We start from the raw sequence: 14,233 nt of genomic DNA, 5'->3' as shown, positions 1-14,233 counted from the left end.
TTTTAAAAATGTTTTATTATGTTTTTATATACAGTGGTACCTTTGGATGCGAACGAGATCCGTTCCGGAGCCCCGTTCGCAACTAGAGCAGTACACAACCTGCAGCACCGAATCTGCGCATGCTCACCGTGCGCTTCTGCGCATGCACGTGATGTCATTCGGCGCGTCTGCGCATGAGCGGATCGCCGAACCCGGAAGTAACCCGTTCCGTTACTTCCGGGTTTGGCACGTTTGTAACCTGTGATGTACGCAACCCGCAGCAAACGTAACCAGAGGTATGACTGTATGTTGGAATCTGCCCAGAGTGGCTCGGGCAACCCAGTCAGATGGGTGGGGTATAAGTAAGTAGTAGTAATATAATAAAATAATAATAATAATAATAATAATAATAAAATTATTTATACCCTGACCATCTGGCTGGGCTTCCCCAGCCTAATAATAATAATAATATTGACTAGGATGTCCTATTTTCACTGGAGAAATGTTGGAGGGTACAATATGCTGGACCAATTGAAGCATCTGCAAACTTAGCTCCCTGAACAGCGCATGGCAATAAGCCAGTCACGATGTAACTGAGGCATGCATCCCCCACAGCCAGGTTGGTCTTGGAGCCTCCTCCCCCCCCCCCACCCCGCTCTGCCTCCTTTACCCAGATCCATTTATCCCCACTTCCTCCCATCTATGGCCATACTCTGCTTTAAAGAAGCAGACCTGATGCCGCGTTACTTTACAAAGGAAGGGAGCTGCAGCAGTTTCCCCGCACAGCCAAGCAACAGGAGCCCATCACCGAGAAACGAAGAGCAGGGCTCCTTTCCAAGGCTCCCACACAGGCCTGAGACCGAGCCCGCCCTATGAAAACAAACAAATCAAGTGCTCTCCCCCCCCCCCCCGACAGCTTTCTGGGAAAAACAGCTTGGCAGAGTCTGGCGCCTGCACTTTGCATCTGAACGTAGCTGCTGACTTCCACCTCTGCTCTGAGGGCTGGAGAACTGTGGCTAGTGGGCTTAAACGCAGGCCTGGCCATAGAAAGAGGGGTGGTCCATTCCTATACTATACAATATAAATAAAAGGGTGTAGAGGCAAGGAGGACAAAAGCAACACACATAGCATCTCTCTTTACGAGCATCTGTCTGCCTCTGTCTTCTGAATCTCTTCTGAATCAGCAACCAGGTAAGCCACCTTTTGAATTTCCCACAATGCACCCAATTTTACACCAGCCTGGGGCATCATGGGAAAGTAATCTGGTACCAGCTGGGGCCCAGCGCTGAATGGCAGTCACCAGAATATTTTTCAGGGGGGAGCCCACAACAGCAGACCCTGCAGAAGTAACAATGAACTTATTCCCAGGTATGTTTATAGGATTACAGCCTGACTCAAAGCCATGAAACTCAAAGCTATGAACCCATTTGCCTGGAGTTCATTGCTGGAAGTGCAATACACCAGTCACAATAGATGCTTACTATTCTTACCCACCCAGCTCAATGGGGCTTATTTGCAGATACTATAGTGTAGCAACCATATAGCCCAAACCCATTCATGTTTCTTCAGAAGTAAACCCTACCAAGTTCAGAGGGGCTGAGTTTTAAAATTAAGACTTAACACTTTAGGTGTGCATCTTTCACCCATTTAAAAGAGAACTAGGCAAATTCATGGAAGGTACCGCACCTTGCCGTTGTCTGGGTTGGAGGCAGTAGGCCTGTAATTGCCAGTTAGAATCACAGAATCGTAGAGTCGGAAGGGTCCCCAAGGGTCATCTAGTCCAACCCCCTGCAATGCAGGTATCTCAACTAAAGCAACCATGTCAGATGGCCATCCAACCTCTAGTTGTAGCATAGGAGCTAACTCCTAGGGGGTGAGGTCACTTTGCCCCCCATAAAATATTTGAGGGGGCCACCCGTCCCCTAAATTGATGGGATTATTATTATTAATAATAATTGAATTTATATACTGCACTATACCAGAGGTCTCAGGGCTGTTCACACATTTTTACTCATGAGTAAATTAAAAAAAATAAAGTTTAAATTGTCATCCAGCATTACCCAAGCCCTGAAATTTTATTTTGAAAGCTGACTAATTAACAGGTTCTCTCACCTACCATTTACATGCCCTAGGAGTCTACTGAGCAAACCCTGAGCACCCTCCCCCACAGACCCATGTTTAGTTCCATATCATTGGCTGCAATATTCGTGGGGGGGGGAATAAAGCCCATCTGTGTGTAAGTGTGCGCATTTTATGATTATGCGAGCCTTATTTTATTCAACTTGGGTTGACACCCTTGAGTTGCTGGGAATCACAGGTCCTGCGGGGGGGGGGGGGCTGCTTACAGGCGTCTGGCTGGCCGGAGGGAGCTGGGATGCGGGACTAAACGGTTCTTTGATCGTATGATCCACCCAAAGCTGTTCCCCACCCGCTTCCTCCCAAGCCATGGGCGTAGCCGGGGGTGCAGCTGCCCCCCATCAAGTAATTTTTTTTAAGTAACCAACTGCATTGCAAATAACTCTGTTCTGCCGCCTAACATAAAGGCTGCCCTCTCCCAAATAAATCCATGTCCCAAGCACCCTTTTCCCGCCCCTTTGCAAGCGGCGCCCCCTACCTTGCTCGCAAGGCCCCTTGCTGCGCTGCTCGACGGGGCGGTCGCCACGGCTCTGGGCGCGCAAGCTGGCCGCCCGCAGCTGGCAGCCGCTGGGGTAGGTGAGCCCGTCGCTGCCGCACACCGGGTAGCGGCTCTTGCAGGCGCACACGCCCGGCTGGCCCTTGCGCCGACGGCGGCACTCCAGGCCGGTGGCGCAGCGGCCCCAGCCGACGGCGGGCCCCGAGGGCGATCCGGCGCCGCACGCCTCGCCCTCGCCGCGCGCGCACTGCCAGCAGCAGCCGCAGCCGTCGCGGACCTTGCCCAGCGGGCAGCCCCGGGTTGGCAGCGGCGGGCACTCGGATAGGGCGCACGGCGGGCAGTCAGCGGAGGGCGACGGGTCGCCAAGGGACGCGGAGCAGGAGCAGAAGGCCAGCAGGAGGAGGAGGCAAGACGGCGCGGACCGGAGACGCGACATCGCAGGGAGGACTCGACGGGACGCTGCTGCTTATGCTGCTGCTATTCCCGCTCGGAGCTCGCGCTGGGAATAATCGCTGGGAGAAAAAGCCTGGCTTGGAAACTCCACCCCCTGATCCCCTTCCGCCCTTCTGGATTGGTTTGATTTGTGTTGTTATGTTCGGCGTGAGACAGGATGCTAAGTAGCAACCAAAGGCTAGCTTAGGCTAGCTAGACTTAGGCTCGTTGTCATCGTTTAGTCGCCTAAGTCGTGTCCATCTCTCCGTGACCCCATGAACCAGAGCATGCCGTGGGAATTTCTTCTCAAAGCCTCTCCTTTTTAATGTCCATGGAGTTTTCATGGCAAAAATACTGGATTGGTTTGCTAGTTCCTTCTCCAGGTGGATCACAATTAGTTTAAACTCTCAGCTATGACCTGTCCGTCTTGGGTGGCCCTGCACGGCATAGCTCATAGCTTCTTGGAGTTATTCAAGCCCCTTCGCCATGACAAGGCAGTGATCCATGGAGGGGAGATTTAGACTAGCACATCACTTCTTCTTCTTCTTCTTCTTCTTCTTCTTCTTCTTCTTCTTCTTCTTCTTCTTCTTCTTCTTCTTCTTCTTCTTCTTCTTCTTCTTCTTCTTCTTCTTCTTGTCTTCCATAAACACGGTTTTAACAATGAGTCTGTAAGTGGCTGTGGGGGCCAATTCTGGATCCACACGTCCACAGTGGGAACATTGGTTTCCGGGCGGGAGTTGATCACGGTGTGGATTTGCCAAGCATGCCTTCCTCTTAGCACGTTTCTCCCTTGCGTCCTGAGATCGAGTGTCTTCAAAGCCCATGACACCTTTGGTAAAGACTGTTCTCCAACTGGAGCGCTTGCAGGCAAGCGTTTCCCAGTTGTTGGTGTTTATACTACATTTTTTTAGATTTGCCATGAGACAGTCTTTCTCTTTTGTTGACCACCAGCATTACGCTTTCCATTTTTAAGTTTGGAATAGAGTAGTTGCTTTGGAAGACGATCACCAGGCATCCGCACAACATGACCAGTCCAACGAAGTTGATGTTGAAGAATCATTGCTTCAACACTGGTGATCTTTGCTTCTTCCAGTACACTGGTATTAGTTTGCCTGTCTTCCCAAGTGATGTGTAAAAAATTTTGGAGACACTGTTGATGGAATCTTTCAAGGAGTTGGAGATGGCATTTATAAGTGCTCCATGTTTCACAATTGTACAGTAAAGTTGGTAGTACAGGAGCTTTGTAAACAAGCATATTGGTTTCCCTGCGAATGTCCCGGTTTTCAAACACTCTGCACTTCAATCGGGAGAAAGCCGCACTTGCAGAGCTCAGGCGATGCTGGATTTCGGCATCAGTGTGCCCATGTAGGAGAAGTGATCAACATTTTTGCCTGTGGCACTCACTGCCACATGATGTCCAGTTCTCGGCGCCACAATTTTAGGAGGATATTGCCAAGCTGGAAGGTGTGCAGAGGAGGGCGACTGTGGAAAGCAAGCCTGATGAGGAATGGTTGAGGAAGTTGGGGATGTTTAGCCTGGGAAAGAGGAGTTTAAGAGGAGATAGGATAGACAGCAATCTTCAAATATCTGAAGGGCTGACACATGGAAGTTGGAGCAAGTTTGTTTTCTCTTGCTCTGGAGGGTAGGATTTGAACCAGTGGCTTCAAGTTACAAGAAAGGAGATTCCGCCTAAACATCAGGAAGAACTTTCTGACATTAAGAGCTGTTGGGAGGTGGGGGACTTTCCTTCTTTGGAGGTTTTTAAGCAGAGGTTGGATGTCCATCTACCATGGATGCTTCAGTTGAGATTCCTGCATTGTAGGGGGTTGGACTGGATAACTCCTGCGCAGGGGCGTAGCAAGGGGGGTGCATTGGGGGCGGTCCGCCCCGTGTGCCATCCTGGAGGGGAGTGACACTCAGCGCACCCCCGCGACTCCGAAGCCGAGCCCCGCCGCCCGGTAAATAGCCTCCCTCGGCATGTTCCTCTTCAGGTGGAGGCGAGGGGCGAGCCAGAGAGGGGCATCAGCGGTGGCCACTGACACGCCTCCCTGGCCCATCCCTCGCCTCCGCCCGAGCAGAAAGAAGCAAAGCACGCGCCGAGCAGGTGAGTGAGCAAGCTGCGGAGCGAGGTTTTTTACCGGGTGGCAGGGCAATGGCGCCTCCCAAGCCGCCCGGTAAAAAACCTCGCTCTGAGGCTTGCTCGCAGTTTGCAGGTGCCGCTCCAGCGCCATACGGATGGTGCCGGGATCCTCTACTCGCAGCTGCAGCCGTGTGCAGAGGATCACGGCACTGGAGTGCCGCCAGCGGCAACCCGCTACGTAGTGTGCATGCGCAGCTTCGCTACGTAGCGACGCATGCGTCGTACGTAGCGGCGCTGTGCATGCCATTACGTAGCGACACCCCGCCCCCAGGTGCACGTCAGGTTTGCCGCTCTGGGTGCCCAAGCGGCTTCCGACGCCACTGCCCCTGGGATCCCTTCCAATTCTATGTAAGTGATGGTCGCTGGCTTAGATGGCTTTAAAATGCCAGTTAGCTATGCTTTTATGTCTTTTTTTAAAAACGTTTGTTGCCTTGGTAAGGCAGCCTATCTGTGCTTTAAATAAGTAGCTAAATAAGCGACAGCTAAATAGAGCCTCCATGTTCAGGAACAGCATCTACTTCAGTATCAGAGGGTAGAGGGCTTGTTTGTGGCTTGTTTGTGACCTTTCCAGAGGCATCCAGGTTGCCAGTTGCTGCAAAAAGGGTGTTAAGACTTTCTTCTGAGCCAGTGGAGATTCTCCTTGTCCTTTTAAATTCTGCAGGAGCTTGAGGAAAGTTCTGTTCCCCTCTGTAAGCCGGAGCAATACAGAAGTGCCTTGGGGCATGTGCAGAGTGCCTCCCCGTCATCACCGAATAATGATTGCTATCCCATATATTTCTACAAGTGGATTTCTACATAAGACAGCAGACAACAACAATTTCTATGTAAGACAGTGTTGTTGTTTAGTCGTTTAGTCGTGTCCAACTCTTCGTGACCCCATGGACCAGAGCACGCCAGGCACTCCTGTCTTGCACTGCTTCCCGCAGTTTGGTCAAACTCATGTTCGTAGCTTCGAGAACACTGTCCAACCATCTCGTCCTCTGTCGTCCCCTTCTCCTAGTACCCTCCATCTTTCCCAACATCAGGGTCTTTTCCAAGGATTCTTCTCTTCTCATGAGGTGGCCAAAGTATTGGAGCCTCAGCTTCAGGATCTGTCCTTCCAGTGAGCACTCAGGGCTGATTTCCTTCAGAATGGATAGGTTTGATCTTCTTGCAGTCCATGGGACTCTCAAGAGTCTCCTCCATCCCATATATTAGGCAGAGTTTTTGTTCTGCTCGTGTAAGAGAAATGAATATATTTATCCTCTCCAGTTTCCTCAGGTAAGGAGGAAGTTTTTTTCAGTGCGGGAAAAGGAGTGATCAGGCGATAGATGAAGAGTGGTAATGAAAAATCAGTGAGATAATGCTCCTGAGAATGTGCAAAGGACCTCAGGCATGCCCAGGGGTGCCAACTTGAATAAAATATGGGGGGCATGGTGTAAGTCCCACCCCACATATTCAATCACATGACACGGTGCACACACAGCATTTGAATGGCAATACTTCGGAGGGGCCCAACCACCTCAAATATTTTATGGGGGGGGGGGTTAAATACCCCTCAGCCCCTAGGAGTTGGCTCCTACGGGCATGCTGCAGTTAATCCAGCCACGATTCAAACCCACAATCTTATTTTTCTTTTCATTTAAACCCTTGCGCCGGTCCCTGCAGTCTAATATTGAAAGGGCTTAAGACACCTCCGTCCCCTAGAGTTGGCACACCTGCTTCAGGTGGAAATTTTCTGCTAGATATCTGACAAAGCCATTTTTCCAGCTCCCAAGGCAAGCACGTTCATTTGGGGGTACAGGGGGTTGAGATCCCCACATTTCTTTGGAAATTCTCTTGCAAATCTGTGAACAGCGTTCCTCTCCTGTACTTAAAGCTGTTGCAATGCTATTTGACCCAACAGCGTCACCTACTGGCCAATGGTCACACCACACCCTGAAATACCACAACTTGCAATTCCAGAGAGGGCAGCACTGTTTAGTCTCTTGCTAAAAAAACCCCACCAAATCACCCATTAATTCAGACAAATTTTCAAACTGCGTCCTGCAGTTCCACAAGAGGTTAGCTATGTTTTCCACAGCAAAGACGTATTGCTAATGGCAGAAAACAAGCTTCTCGTCCACCTGTGATGGAGGCAGCTTGGGGAGAAAGATGTTGCCCAGCTGATGGGGTGTGTGTTTGGAGCAGGGCCGGATTTAGGTTTGATGAGACCCTAAGCTACTAAAGGTAATGGGGCCCTTTATACGTCCAGCTGTCCTTCCTCAACAACAAATTGTTGCTGTTTTTTTGTGTTGAATATATGCTATATGGTAATTTATGGACCTAATAGGTTTCAAAAACCATTTGCACATGTTGCCCTGCAACCAGTCCATGCAGAATGTAGGCACCCTATATATAGAAATGAGCAAACCAGTGATATTTTAGGGAGCAGGCTAACAGGTGGGGCCGATGACATCATAGGAGCCTACACAACACAAAACCCTGTTGCTGTATGTATGTTTTATTTTATTTGTTTTCTATCTTATATTTTGAAAATGTACATCCAGTTTTTTTCCTTTAATTTTTTTTTGGGGGGGGGCCAAGAGAGTGGGGCCCTAAGCTATAGCTTGTTTAGCTTATACGTAAATCTGGTACTGGTTTGGAGTGGCAGGAAAGTTTTTTGCAAGGTGTTCTGGGAAGAAGAAGAGAGAGAAAAGATTGGGATCCATATTGAACAGTATATTATCCCTGAACTTGCATTGGACAATACTATTCCATCCGAGAAAGACCAGTTTGAAATCCTGGAGAACAGCTGCATATGAATACAGAAGTTACTGGGCAAGATCAGGTGTGGGGAACCTTTGACCCTCCGGATCTTGCTGAAAATCCCACCCAACAGTTTCAATAAATCATTATTAGACTATAAACCAGTGTTTCCCAGACTTGGGTCTCCAGCTGCTTTTGGACTACAACTCCCAGCATCCCTAGCTAGGAGGATTAGTGGCCAGGAATGATGGGAACTGTAGTTCAAAAACAACTGGAGACCCAAGTTTGGGAAACACTGCTATCTATATATATATAAATGTAGAAGGTCCATGTTTGTTAGGCCGCGACGTTCTCTGAAACCGCTTGCCTGATTGCGTTCAAATTTGGTCACAGCGTCACATGGGGATATCAGAGTGTTTCCATGCGCTTAGATTGCCCACATGTCACACTTCTGCCACAAAAACAAGGTAAAACCCACTGGTTTGGAACCCTGAAATCAGAGGGCTGGGGAAGCTGGGAAATAGAAGGCAGAAGAGGTTGCAACACAGTGCCCTCTAGTGGTGGCTACACTGGTACTGCAGCTACTAGGCCAAATGGAGGCTCGCCTTTACAGACTAGGCAGAATGGAGGTGGGGACTCGCCTGGGTGTGGGTTGGGGGCAGGAGGGGACGGGATAGGTAATGGATCGGGACAGGGTGGGGGGGATCACAGTGATGAGCCACAGCAACGTGTGGCCTGGCCAGCTAGTCTATATATATATATAAATGTAAAAATTGTGAAATTCCGTTTGACACTTTTCTCCGTAACCGCTTGACCGATCGTCCGGAAATTTTGACAAAACGATCCAGGTCACTCCTAGAGCATTGTTGGGGGAAAAAATCCCTCAAATCGCACACCTGCCCAGGTGCAGACCTGCTTTTCCACCAAGTCAAACAGCGCCCTCAAGTGGCGTAGTACCCTTCTCCACCCCCTCCCTTCCTGTGAAATCTAAGCCACACCCACAAACCAAATGACATCATCATCAACCAAGCAAATCAAACCCCCAAAGCGGCCATTATCACACCACTAGGCTTTTCTTTTATGTAGGCCCCTGAATAGAAGGCAGGGATACGTAATGGGTCAGAACAGGGGGGGGGGAGACACAGGGATGAAACCTGCCCTCTCCACAATATCTCACCTCGGCTTTGCAGACTAGGCCAAGTAGAGGTGGGGGGGGCGAATAGAGGGCAGGGATACGTAATGGGTCAGAACAGGGGGGGGGGGCACAGGGATGAAACCTGCCTTCTCCACAGTATATCGCCTCGACTCAGGGGGACTCTGAGGCTCAGGGGGATCTGAAGGGGGGCTATTACCGTCCATTTCACATATACTACGACTGAACGCAACCCTCTGCGTCTTTTTTTAAAAAAACAACCATGCACTTTATCTCCCCAGTTTAAGTCCTCAGATATTTGCAGTGCCCAATTCCAACCCCCTCGATTTACAATCCCCTACCTTCCCCTTGCCACTTCCTGGGTTTTTTATGGAACTGAACAACTCGGTTGCTTCAGAACGCACCTTCTGTTGCCAGGCCCTTGCAGGGCCAGACAGAGGCCGGGGCCAGGTAGATAATGTGACCCTGTTTTTAACCCTTTTGTTACTTTTTTTCATTTTACTGATTGTGAATATGCTGACCGAGGCCCCCTTTGGATTCGGAGGCCCGCACCAAGTGGCCCATATGATCCCCCTCCTTCTGTCTGGGCCTGTCTGTTGCTACAGGGCTGTGGGGCTTTGCTATTTGACCCCCCGCCCTGATCAGGATTTTAAAAGTAGTTCTCTGGGTCCCAGGGCGCATCATCACCCCCGAACCTTAATCTAAATATATATAAATGTTCACGATGCGTGCACAGGGGCCAATGTATGGAGATACAGGGGGGAGGGGACAACAGAGGGCTCACACAAAAGTAAATACTGGGAATTGGAACCCAGAAACTGACAGTTCCTTCTCCAAACATAGCTGCCAAGTTCGGGCCTGAGAAATAAGGGACTGGACCAGAAGTCGCGCTGCAGCCATTTTGGAACTGGGCAAAGCAGCATCAAAAGTTGCTTCTGAGCATGCTCCGCCCAGTTCCAAAATGGCCACCGCGCCACAACAAACCGGGAAAAAACAAAATCCGTTTTTTCGGCTGGGAACAGCTGGAAAAACGGGGGTTTCCCGGGGAATACGGGAGACTTGGCAGCTATGGGTGGGAGCCAATGTAGGAAGATACCAGGGGTAGGGGCCAACACTTCCCAGGAACAACAGAGGGTTCAGACAAAAGTGCATGCTGGGAAATAGAACCCAGAACCTAACAGTTCCTTTTCGAGGGTGGGGGCCAAGGTATGGAGATACAGGGGGGAGGGGCCAACACTCCCCAGGGACAACAGAGGGAAGGGTAGCCTATGGAAACACAGGGATGAGCCGGGGTGGAGGGAGGAGGGGCAGGATACGTCATGGATCGTGACAGGATGGGGGGGATCACACGAAAGAACCACAGCAACGCGTGGCCGGGTCAGCTAGTAAGCAATAAAAATGTGTTGTTATGAGTTAGCATTTAATCAAGCCTTCTCATGCCTGGATCCAGCAAGGGTGAGCAGCTAATCAAGCCAGATTAGCTTCCTGTTGAGGTGATCACCTGGGTATTAAGAGAACAAAGGAAAGGGGAATCTGTGCTGAATGATAAATGGGTGGGGCCCCTACTTCAATTCTTAGACAGTTTGAAGTACTGTACTGTATAGAGTTGAGTTTTGCTGTGGTGTGACCAAGAAACAAGCAGAGAAAGAGACTGTCCCAGATCTCTGCTTACATCAAAGGCTGTGGCTATGCGAGAAACAATACCCTTTCGGGGTGCTGATGTTGTGAATCTCTCCATCGTAGGCTCAGGTTGTATATATGTGCACATAAACCATATATCATAGACACCATTGCCTCTGCTGTGCCTCATTCCAACAAGGAAACACAAATCCTGTATGGACAGTGGAGGGCTATCCCTTTATGTCTGTATTACCCTGAAAGTTTGGCACATCATTTTCTTGGTCTTACCCAAGGCTCCAGCCCATGTATGTGTTATGACTTTTTGAGGGAGGGTGTTCTAATGCCTTGGTTATTCTTCTACAGGGAAGCTACCATAGTTTTCACATATAAGATGAGGTTATTCTATTGAAAAGTTATGTTAAAAATTTGTTTGTACATCTGGGGAAAGATGCCTTGTTCTTTTGTGTAGATGAAATGTTGTGCGTTAAGATGGGGTAGACCAGGCATCCCCAAACTGCGGCCCTCCAGATGTTTTGACATACCAACTCCCATGATCCCTAGCTAACAGGACCAGTGGTTGGGGAAGATGGGAATTGTAGTCCAAAACATCTGGAGGGCCGAAGTTTGGGGGTGCCCGGTGTAGACTGTTTGCCTAAGCCTCCCTTCTAATTCCCGGATCCAGCTCAGATCCAATTGCTCAAATAGACAGGCCAGCCTGGTAATGGCCCACTAAGTATCAATCTTTAAGGTAACAAAGGAAGTGGTTCTGTGCCAGAGGGTAGATGGGCACAGTTTGTTAGTTGGACACAGTTTGTCTGTTCGTTGGAAAGACTAACAGAGTTTAGTTTTGTGAGCTGGAAACCAGAAGCAGGAAGGAGGAGGCTGGGCAGCTGAGAAACAGAGCCATGCCTGATTTCTTCTGGAATCCAAGGCTATGGGTATGGGAGAAATAAGTTCCTCTTGGGGTGTTAATGCTGTGAACCCCTCCACCACAGGCTCAGGTTGTATATATGTGTAAATAAACCATATATCGTACAGACACCAGGCTCCACTGTGCCTTATTCCAAAGGAAACACAAGCCCTGGGTTAAGCTCCTGGCATCTCACACTGCTCAGAGATTGGAGTGGTGTGCAATATATGGAACCACTGCAGAACTGCCTACCCCACCTATAAACAGGTAGGAGTTAAAACACATGCCCCAGTTCAATGAAAATGACACCCAAGTTACTTAACCTTAGCCACTGAAAGCCAGCTCAGAGCGGAAAGTTTTACAGTTCATCAAAAATATTTACACCATCATGATTCCAATGAGTCCATGCTGGACTTCAGTGGACCGTTGGCAAATTCCTGACCCCGCCAGCTTCTCCTTTCCTTCTACTAGCAGGCATCATAAACTCTCCTTTTCTGTGACACTCCCAGCTTTCTCAATACACAGTGCCTGGTTTTTTGTTTTTTATTTTAAAAAACGTACTGCTTTGATTAGGTTATCAAGATAAAAGTGATCTGTTCACCAGAGCATTAAATCACGTAGCGATGGATTATTTAAAGTATCTCGGTTCATTAGGCATGCATTACCTTTAACATTTGGCAAGTCTGAATTGTAGCCAGGTGGTGTCCCTTTGCAAAATGGCAAAGGATCTGGGGATGCCTGTTTAAGACGGTATGAAGTTGCCATAGGCCACATGTTGCAAACTACAACCCCCCCCCCAATCTTCTGCAGCCATCATGGCCGATGATCAGGGATAATGGGAGTTGCAGTCCAAAACAAATGCAGGTGAGAATCCCAATCTGATTGGTGGCAGCTCTTGAGAAGCCAAGGGAGTCTTTTCTAGCCTCACAACATGGGAGAGGTTGTAGCTCAGAGTGAGAAAGCGAGATAGAGAGCACATGTTTTTTGCACATACTGTAGAGCAGGCATCCCCAAACTGCGGCCCTCCAGATGTTTTGGCCTACAACTCCCATGACCCCTAGCTAACAGGACCAGTGGTCGGGAAAATGGGAATTGTAGTCCAAAACATCTGGAGGGCCGAAGTTTGGGGATGCCTGCTGTAGAGGGTCCAAACCTCAGCCCTTAAATTTTAAAAGGAGCTCATGTAGCAGGAATGAGAAAGACCCTGGAGTCAGAAGGGACAATACTAGGCTTAGGGCAAGTATTGACCCTTCAGATGCTCCCATCAGCCCCAGTCAGCATGGCCAATAGTCAGGGATGAGGGGAGTTGTAGTTCAGCAACAGCTGGGGAGCCACAGGTCCCCCACCTCTGGCTCAGGGACTAGCAGTGTAGCTTCATATGTACGGTAGATCTTTAAACTGGGGATACCCAAGGTATTATGCACACACGCCACCTGCAAGCTACGATTTGTCCCCCATCCGCTGGAAGGTGGAGTTGAACCCCTACCCCAAGCTCAGGCAGAGCCCAAGGGTGATTATCATAATTAAACCACTGTGCCACACATTTGGAGCCTAGAACGGGCGTCCGTTAATTACTGTGGCTTGGGAATCCCTTGTTTGCGTGGCAGCCGGAGAAACTAGGAATAATCCACCAACTGATCCAAAATAACTGACCTTTGAACAAGCTGTCCTGCCAGAGGGTCAATGACCCTGCTATGATTTGATTTTAATGAACACTTTGTACCTGCTTCAACACCTGAAACCATTGTCCGTCATGCCAGGGAACATCACAGGATAATAAACCACTTGCCAGGTGAGCAGATGGAAATAAGACGCAGCGATGCAAAGAGACGACCATCCAGAAATGATGCAATTAAACAGATGCTTAATGTCAGAGGGTGTTGCTGCAGCCATCGCGTGAGATGCATATATAAATGGAATTGATGCAGAGAGCTAGAGAAACTCCCGCTCCTTCAAGATGGCCAGGATTCTGTTCCTAGCGTCTTTTCTGCTCTTAGTTGCAGGTAAGTCCGTAGAATTAGTGGCGCTTCAGGGACCAGAGGGCTGGTTCATGCAGACCTTGTTCAGCACCTGAAGATAACACATGTAGCTGGCAGATTCTTGTTTAGTGGCAAGTGATGGTTTGCATGTATGGAAGGGCTATTGCAGGTTGAAGACCACTGGTCAAAAATCTGTATCTCACCTCAGTCACAAGGCTCTTAAGTGGAGGCGATTTATAGATTCAGCAGATAATTTTCAAGGGCTATGGAAATCACAAGTAGAACACACGAGTATGCACATGTGTGTACACAAATGTGAGCGGGATGCGGGTGGCGCTGTGGTCTAACCCCTGAGCCTCTTGGGCTTGCTGATCAGAAGGTCAGCGGTTCGAATCTGCACGACGGGGTGAGCTCCTGTTGCTCTATCCCAGTTCCTGCCAACCTAGCAGTTCAAAAGCACACCAGTGCAAGTAGATAAATAGGTACCGCTGTGGTGGGAAGGTAAATGGCAGGGATCCCCAAACTTCGGCCCTCCAACTGTTTTGGACTACAATTCCCATCTTTCCCGACCACTGGTCCTGTTAGCTAGGGATCATGGGAGTTGTAGGCCAGAACATCTGGAGGGCCGCAGTTTGGGGATGCCTGGTAAATGGTGTTTCTG

At 49.3% G+C, this 14,233-nt stretch overlaps 2 protein-coding genes across 5 annotated transcripts in view; one reads left to right on the top strand and one right to left on the bottom strand.

Moving 5' to 3' along the window:
• Nucleotides 1–3,150, bottom strand: part of IGFBP7 (insulin like growth factor binding protein 7) — a 29,838-nt gene extending 26,688 nt beyond the window's left edge. The window contains exon 1 of the mRNA XM_035097398.2: nt 2,594–3,150. Coding sequence (XP_034953289.2) covers nt 2,594–3,047 — 454 coding nt within the window. The 5' untranslated portion in view covers nt 3,048–3,150. The remainder of the gene's footprint in view (nt 1–2,593) is intronic.
• The window catches only part of LOC118075477 (C-type lectin domain family 5 member A), a 37,287-nt gene continuing 24,003 nt past the window's right edge, over nt 950–14,233 (top strand). Inside the window, exons 1-2 of one of the 4 annotated variants that reach the window (XM_060268777.1) lie at nt 10,044–11,860; nt 13,386–13,596. The gene's annotated coding sequence lies outside the window, so the exon portion shown is untranslated. Of the gene's footprint in view, nt 1,171–10,043; nt 11,861–12,696; nt 13,597–14,233 lie in introns of those variants that run through there. The other 3 variants (XM_060268779.1, XM_060268778.1, XM_060268780.1) reach the window with 3 other exon arrangements.

This window comes from Zootoca vivipara, chromosome 16, assembly GCF_963506605.1.
Source record: "Zootoca vivipara chromosome 16, rZooViv1.1, whole genome shotgun sequence".
NCBI lineage: Eukaryota > Metazoa > Chordata > Lepidosauria > Squamata > Lacertidae > Zootoca > Zootoca vivipara.
This window is presented reverse-complemented; position numbering and strand designations above follow the sequence as displayed.